At 40.8% G+C, this 7,662-nt stretch overlaps 2 protein-coding genes across 2 annotated transcripts; both read right to left on the bottom strand.

Annotated features, from left to right (window-relative positions):
* Nucleotides 1-4,662, bottom strand: LOC113505937 (organic cation transporter protein-like). The gene is made up of 6 exons (XM_026888818.1): nucleotides 3,995-4,662; nucleotides 3,247-3,475; nucleotides 1,585-1,840; nucleotides 801-1,424; nucleotides 446-627; nucleotides 1-229 (listed from the first exon to the last, which is right to left on the bottom strand). Exons 1-6 carry the CDS (start codon nucleotides 4,183-4,185, stop codon nucleotides 71-73), a joined length of 1,641 nt encoding a protein of 546 aa, XP_026744619.1. The 5' UTR covers nucleotides 4,186-4,662; the 3' UTR covers nucleotides 1-70.
* A 98-nt stretch (nucleotides 4,663-4,760) lies between these two features.
* On the bottom strand, nucleotides 4,761-7,313 carry LOC113505938. Its single transcript, XM_026888819.1, has 3 exons — nucleotides 6,684-7,313; nucleotides 5,645-5,844; nucleotides 4,761-5,340 (listed from the first exon to the last, which is right to left on the bottom strand). Exons 1-3 carry the CDS (start codon nucleotides 6,701-6,703, stop codon nucleotides 4,799-4,801), a joined length of 762 nt encoding a protein of 253 aa, XP_026744620.1. The 5' UTR covers nucleotides 6,704-7,313; the 3' UTR covers nucleotides 4,761-4,798.
* Nucleotides 7,314-7,662: the final 349 nt, after the last annotated feature.

Genomic DNA, 7,662 nt, shown 5'->3' on the forward strand with positions numbered 1-7,662 from the left:
AAATATAAAAATAATTTATTTTCGAGTATTTATAACTAGTTATCAGGCGTTTATCACAGAGATCACGTGTTCAGCTGGTTTGTTTGTTCTTGCCGAGCTGCTCGGCGTCCTCGAAGGTGTCGGGCAGCTTGGTGCCCAGCGTCTCCGGCGTCGTGAAGATCAGCAGGCCGGACAGCAGCGCGAAGCTGCCGAATAGCACCGACGGGAACGGCTCCCACACTTCCAAGGCCTGGCAAAAATAAGTATAATATATTATAATATAGCCCTCGCTTAATATATGAAGATAGGCAAAAATATAGTTTCTTTGGTTTAATTTCGGGATTCAGGGGATCAAGGCGTTTTAGTCAGAGCCGGAGCCGTTACGTCGATTCCTGACCTTATAGAAGCCAAATTTTTTACCTCATTACAAAAAAAAACTTTTGTCTTGTATAAAAGGAAGACTCACAAGTGCAGGAGTGAGTGGCGCGGTGATGGAGCCGAGCCGGCCCACCATGGAAGAGAAGGCAAACAGGTTATGGCGGTACTTGGTAGGGTACAGCTCCGCCGTGTACACGTACACTGACGTCATCACGATGGCGATGCAGTACTTGCCGAACAGGTACAGCGCCAGCTGCACGCCATCGTTACCTGAAGCACACAATTCATAGCATTATCAGCAGGGATAAATCACAATACCTTAGCTATTCAATATTTTAAAATGATATGTATATATATAATGATATTCCTTCGAAATCCTTACGGAAGTAGGTACTAGGTAGGTATAATACTTATAGAGTAATTAATAGATAAATAATATTTACCATCAGGCATAAAAGCGAAAGCGAACTGGCAGCCGGCACAGAGCCAGTACGCGCAGATGAGCACGGGCTTGCGGCCCACGCGGTCCAGCAGCAGGATGGCCGTCCAGTAGCCGGGGATCTCAATGGCCGCTACCGCCACGTAGTTCAAGTACCCGTTGCCCGTCATGTTCACAGAGTTGATGTTCATGCCGTAGTACACCAGCGTGTTCGTGATCCACCAGATGGGCGACACTATGCACCGCGACAGGATCACGCGGGATCTCAGAACCAGAATAGGCAACCATGGCTCTGCTACCTTTTCTTTCTTCTTCTCGGCTTCAGCTGTGGCACGTAAAGCTTGTAAACTCTTTTCAGACAGCTCTTTCTTGTTAGCCTTTGCAACTTTCTTCAAAATCTGTTCGGACTCTTCGTAACGGCCTTTGATCATAAGCCAACGCACGGATTCTGAGAGGATCCAGAAATAACTGACGACGAGGATCTGTGGTGCGTACAGGACCTGGGTAAGGGGGCGCCATGACGGTACACCCCACGCGATGAACCCGAGGATCACCTGCCCGAGGGCGAAGAGAGTAGAGATTGTCGCTCCAGCTATCACACGGTACTTTGGACCCACCAATTCCGTTACTGTAAGTTAGAAAATTTTATTTTAATAATTTATTTCTTGCAAACGGTTTAATTGGTTAAATATACATCCTAAACGATTAGCCTATTCAACATAAAAGGAATAACACCCTAAAAGTCACTTTTAGACTTTTTCGTGAAGCTTTGTGTAACTTGAACTTACCTAAAATATAGCATGAGGAGTAAGCGCCGGCCCCCACTGAGGACTCAATAACCTCAAGCGCGAGGAACCACTCGTAGGAGTTGACGAAGGAGCGCACGAGGCCGATCCAGCCGGTGTTGAAGGCGTTGATGGTGAGCGCCACGCGGCGGCCCCAGCGGTCCGAGATGTAGCCCGTGATGGGCAGCACCAGCAGCGTGCCGATCGTGCGGATGGAGCCGATCTGCGAGCGCCGCCACTCGTCACACGCCATGTCGAACTGGAAAGAGCAGGTGCTTATGTAGCTCAACATAAGGATAACTCGGCTCATTAGAAAACGGCATCACTATATAACTAACTACCTATTAAGATTATTTTGTAATACATGTCAATTGTGGTACATGTCTGCTAAACGAAGAAGGTTAATATGATGGTGCACCTAGGGCCTCTACTGTAACGTTTTAAAAGAGTCTGCAAAACGGCCTACTTTAAATAAAACCTTTTGTTTTTACTTGTTTCTTAGTCTACCCAAAATGGTATTTCATATAAATTTATCAATTCAACATTTCGTATAGTTCGTTCACAAGAGCAAAAAGCCTATTATTTTAGTGACGATGGTGCCTACTTACAGAATAAGTCATCATTTCATCTTATAAGGATACTAGAACGAAAGTGTGAAGGTTAGCTCTTTGCAAATGGGGTTAAGTTCACCTCTTCCTGCTATCTCTATAAACATTATTATCTGGTCTATCATTCAAAATAATACAACTGATTACGATAAAGTTTATAATCGGATTACCGTATCATTACATTCCGCATTCGATATATCAATGAAGAGGGTTTTTGACATAATAAAATTTATAAACTTTATTTATTGCTACGATAACGAACACCGTCATTATCACCAAAAGTAGCACGTGCTACAGAGTAAATCGTATTCGTTTTGTATGTCTATGACCACCACTCGAAGATAATTTCTGACCAGAATTACCTGGCGGCTATTAGATACAGAATATAGACTGAACAGTGATAGCAATACTCTTACCTTTTTTATTCCCCCTCAAAGGAACTTTAGGAACCCAACTTGAGTTTTTATTTATTCCTGGATATGCAGATATTATTATGATTTATCGAGGTCATTTAAAAAATATATATTTATCATAAAATAATCCACTTAATAAAAAATATGGTAATATAGATAAGATTAACAGGCTGCATAAAGTGCCGAAACGCATATTTTATTTGAAAATATACTTTACAAGATGATAAAACAACCGTGTACGTGTGATGACGAAATTGTTTTTAAAATAAATAGGTACCTAAAATATTATCTTATGCCAAACTTTTTGGATTTGCAGTCCACAAATCAAATAGTCAATAAATCCCATGGAGGTTTGATTGTTTATCTACACCAATCTATAATTATCTTGTGAATCTTAAGTTATCACTAGGAAGTCCAACAATAAAAATCTATAGACTCTTTAAAACGATAAACAATGCTTTGGAAGTCAAAAGCAGTTCCGTTCAGTCAAAGAAACCTTAATAAACTGGAATTACAATTACATGCCTCATTTTACATGCCTCGTTATGGTTTTTCGAGTATCTTGATTGTGATGTTGGTCAAAATTTTCGTAGTACGACAAAAGTACTTCAAATTACTAGCCTATTATAACATGGGTAACTTACATCATAAACAACACTGAGCTGGTTCTCATACACGTAGGCGTCACACTCTTGCGTCTGCGTGCGGTCGAACAGCTCGGCGGGGCAGGTGCCGGGCGCCACCACCGCTGACGTCACGTTGCGGTACCGCTCGCAGCCCTCGAAGCTGGTCTGCGTCGTGCCCGGGATCGCGTTCAGCACCCACGACGGAGCGAAATCCGGATTGTCGCCGTCGCACTCCGGGACCAGGCATCTGAGAAATGTAGGGTAGGAAATTATATACGCCGTTACTAGTGTAGTCAGAGAAACCATTTGAATATCTATGGATAAATTTTGTGTTATAGAAAATGGTATATTTTCTCAGTTTAAGCCATGGTTAGATATATTGAGAGACCTTATTATGTATGTAATGTTTTAGAGTTTTGTATGAATATACATAGGTATAGAGACACCTCGTTTAAGCACTCTTGGTAAGTACTCACTGATACCTTTGCGTATATTGTGTACTTTACCCAGAGTCGTACCCGCGCCGGAAACCGGATACATACGTCGGTCAAGAGCCTAACATAACTGTCGGAATATACTTATATAAAGCGAGCCTTTTGCTCATCTGCTAATTAAAACACCAATTTTGGAATACAGATAACTGGGAAGACTTTAAAAGTAAAATGTAAAATAAATAAAAATACTGATGGCGAGTATGCAGGTTTCGCATCTATAGAATAAATTTTCAGAGATTTATTTGGAATGAATGCATCTAAGTTAGTCTTACCTTGTGTTTATCCTGGCAGTGGTAAAAATATATTCTCCTGAAGCAAAGGCTGAGAATATAACAGGGAAAGCAGCCAGTAACAACGTCACGATCTGGTATTTTCCAAACTGGCCCACTTCGTCCACCAGGATATTGTCCAAGTCTATGGGCTTGTTGGCTTTTCCCGCCTCAGCCTTCTCGTCGGCAGTCATGTTTCTAGTTGTTTATTCTCTCGGTACTTGATCTTTAAGGAGAGCGGTACGCGACACAGCGCGACCACTCCGAGAATAATGCCGAAATTGGCGGCATCCAACCTGGGATTACTTTAATTAATCAGCACACGTCAACTCAAGGTTAACGCTATTAGCAAGTATCTGAATACTAATGATAATATTTATCACTTATATTATTAGGGATAAGAAAAACAATAAACTAATATGCGTACCACTAGTAAAGTTTCACGCAATTCTAGGGATTATTACATCAAGGCAAGGATGAAAGTCGCGTGCAAGAAAATTATGAATAAATTAAACTTTGATAAGCCTTTGGTCCACGGGCCACACGTGAGCTAGATAAGTTCTTCACCGGTCAGTATCTGCTTAATTTGTTACCGATAAGTGATAGCGAACGTACTTGATCCTGTCATCATTCAATGATAACGTTGTTGTGCTCGAGTAATCACTGATGAAAACTTCCACTTCAGCTAATCGTGTAATGGATAACCGATTAATAGTACTAAGTACATGCAAACTTCATAAGTGTCGAAGATAACAATTAAACGGCCACACTGTCTTAAAACTATTTAATGCACCATAATAATTAATATCACTCGCTATCGGAGTCCACATTAGACGTCCTTTCTCGTTTTAGTTTCACTACTTGTCTGTCTCTCATTTTCAAACTGTTGATGAGCTTCATGACTTGTATCCGGAACTCGAACTTGGCGGTCTCGGAGAGTTTCTTGACGGAGGGCGTGATGGACTTGAAGAAGGCTCTGTCCTCGTCCTCCTCTTTCTGTATGAGGTTGGCGAGGACGGTGACGATGTTCTCGTCGCAGTCATCCTTGCCGCCGCTGTAGTCGAGCTTGGGCCGCTTGGCGGGGCCGGCGCCGGCGTCGTTCTCCACGCCCTCATCGATGTCCACGAACACCTCGTTGAGCCAGTTGTGTGTGTTGTCGTTGTCTCCCTCGTCATTAGAAGCGCGCTCCTCCATGAAGCTCTTGTCTCCGTGGCCCTTCTTATCCACCAGGTAGATGGGGTCGAGAAACTGCATCTCCTCGGAGTACAAGTACGGCCGCCGCACTCCGGGCTTGCGTGATTTTACATATGAGTCCCGCACGTTATACCACTTCCTTGTGATTATTGTACCTGTTAAACAAATTGAAAAAAAAATTCTACATCACCAAACCATAGAATCCTGACAAAAAAAAATAGTGAGAAATGAAAGCCAAGTTCAAGTTATGATTTTTGCTTTGTGTTGACTTCAACTGAAATTTAATGAATGAATTCGTGTAATAGGTACTACAAACGGTAATACATATTGGCCAATTCTCTTATTTGAAATTGGCTTGCTTAAGCGTGTTCAGATACTTTACGACAATATGTACCTCTCAAATAGATCGTGAAAAATATACATTTTACTTAAGAAAATAAATTGTCGTATGTTGCTGACCTATAAGGTTCTTCTTGCTGTCGTCGAGCGTGTCGTAGGCGGGCTCGAACTCGAGGTAGATGTCGTGCCAGCACTTGTCCTTCTCGGCGCGGTCGCGGTACGAGGGGTGGCAGCGGTCCCACAGGCACCGCTTCTTGCGAACCAACTCGATCAGCTCGCGAGTTGCTATCATCTTCTTCGAGAACCGCTGCATGCTGGTACTGCACGTGGTAACATACCAATGTACTAAGCACTCATACTCTTACCAAGTTATATCAATATTCGGAAGGACATTATGAAAAGGCAGCGTAAGTCGCAACCACAAACATTTTTGTACTTAAATTATAATCTGTTTACATTTCAAAATATCGATTGATCTATAAAAATGTGTAATATTAAGCCTAAGATTTATGTTGATGTAAGGTACCTGCGCCGATAATAGAGTTTTCGTTAAAGTTACTTTTTTTTAACTAACTGTTCCGCATTTAGCTAAGGTATCACCAGTTTGAGTTCAGATTTTGACTTGAACAAATTCCCATTAGTATCTATGTATATGTAGTAATATATTATGTCATCCCGTACCAATTCTAATAAGTATCAGAAATGCGAGTTTAAAAAGTAGAGTTCTTAATTGATAAATGTCGTTTGGTTCTGAGTCATTAACGTCAATCTAAAACAATTGAATAGCTATTATGTTTAAATCACCACGTTTTAAGAAACCTGATCATTATTGCGGATTTCACTAAAACACTATAAAAGTTCATTGACAACTAGTATGCAAATATAGGTAAACACCGCTGACCTTGAACTACTTTGTAGAATATTGAACTAAGAAACAGAATAAAGACGTCAATCGACCTTACAGCTACTAACATAGAGACCAAAATAGAATGACCGCGCTGGTAAGCGCGCGCAATGTCACGACTTGCATATTATCAACGATTTAATATAGAGACTCGTTTTAATATTGTTTGTAAATAATATTAGAAAAATAAACAAAATCTCAAAGCTCAGTGAAAGTGTTTCCGTGCGGCTCGCTGTGTGAGTAGCGCCGACCTACCTTGTGTCCGAGTCCGACATTATCGATATCTTCAAACTGCTCTTATCCGGTTTCAAAATGGCCGTTTCTCTTAAAATTTTCACAAAACTTAGTTAAAACTACTTTAACCACATTTTTGACGTCAAATTTTCAGTGTTTTGTTATAATAAATGTATATTTTGTAGTAAACGTTGTGCAAAAATGCGTATATTCCCCTAGCGAGTTTACACAATACTGTCGGCGGCGAAGCGGAGCGGCAGCCGCGCGCCGGACGGCCGCTATCCGGTCCGCAGAACGGCAACGCCGCGTACGGGATTTGGAAGAGTCGCAACGTAGCGCGCTCTACTATGGAGAGCTACTTATTGTTTGTATAATGTCGGGTTGACACCGTCTTTGTATTTTTTCCGTAGGCACGGGTAATGTCTCGGCCTGCTTTTTTATTTATATTGTAGGCAAAGAGGTATTGCTCGGTATTGCGCTTAGTTGCTTGAAGATCCGATGTTTCAATGATTTAAAAACAACGAGCGGAAACTACGGTAGTTGATTGTAAGTCGCTGGCTTTTTCAAGCGCCGGAAGATGCTAGATATATACATGATTTAAAACAAAAGAAACGCATGTATTTTCGTAAACAACACTTTATTAATTCTTAATAATAATAATGTTTTTAACGAAATAGAATCCGATAAAAAAATAAATAAAGAAATAAAATTTTATCTTTATATTACCTTTCCTTTAATTATTAAGATTGATTTAGGTACTTTATTTATTTTTTTGTATCGTATATTGACTAGGTAAATATTTTTATTCAGTATGATACTTATCGTCTAACTTACAGAAAACTAGGTGTTTACTTTTTATACATGGTACATAGCTCCATGTCTCCAAAATGGGCATACAGTTTAACCTAAGAAATGCGGTTTTTTAGGTCATAGTCAAACGCCTCCGAGTCGAAAAACCATCTTGATTGTTTAAGCAGCTGATTTGTATGGCTTTTGTTTG

The sequence above is a fragment of the Trichoplusia ni genome, chromosome 27 (assembly GCF_003590095.1).
Source record: "Trichoplusia ni isolate ovarian cell line Hi5 chromosome 27, tn1, whole genome shotgun sequence".
NCBI classification, from domain to species: domain Eukaryota; kingdom Metazoa; phylum Arthropoda; class Insecta; order Lepidoptera; family Noctuidae; genus Trichoplusia; species Trichoplusia ni.

What these genes read in the sequence shown, in the direction of transcription:
- LOC113505937 (XM_026888818.1), bottom strand. Translation starts at nt 4,185, where the DNA reads ATGACTGCCGACGAGAAGGCTGAGGCGGGAAAAGCCAACAAGCCCATA. An exon ending in CTCCTCATGCTATATTTTAG is followed by an intron (nt 1,425 to 1,584) that starts GTAAGTTCAAGT and finishes TCTAACTTACAG; the next exon opens with TAACGGAATTGGTGGGTCCA. An exon ending in CGCCACTCACTCCTGCACTT is followed by an intron (nt 230 to 445) that starts GTGAGTCTTCCT and finishes TATTTTTGCCAG; the next exon opens with GCCTTGGAAGTGTGGGAGCC.
- LOC113505938 (XM_026888819.1), bottom strand. Translation starts at nt 6,703, where the DNA reads ATGTCGGACTCGGACACAAG. An exon ending in ATGTCGGACTCGGACACAAG is followed by an intron (nt 5,845 to 6,683) that starts GTAGGTCGGCGC and finishes TACCACGTGCAG; the next exon opens with TACCAGCATGCAGCGGTTCT. An exon ending in CAGCAAGAAGAACCTTATAG is followed by an intron (nt 5,341 to 5,644) that starts GTCAGCAACATA and finishes TTTGTTTAACAG; the next exon opens with GTACAATAATCACAAGGAAG.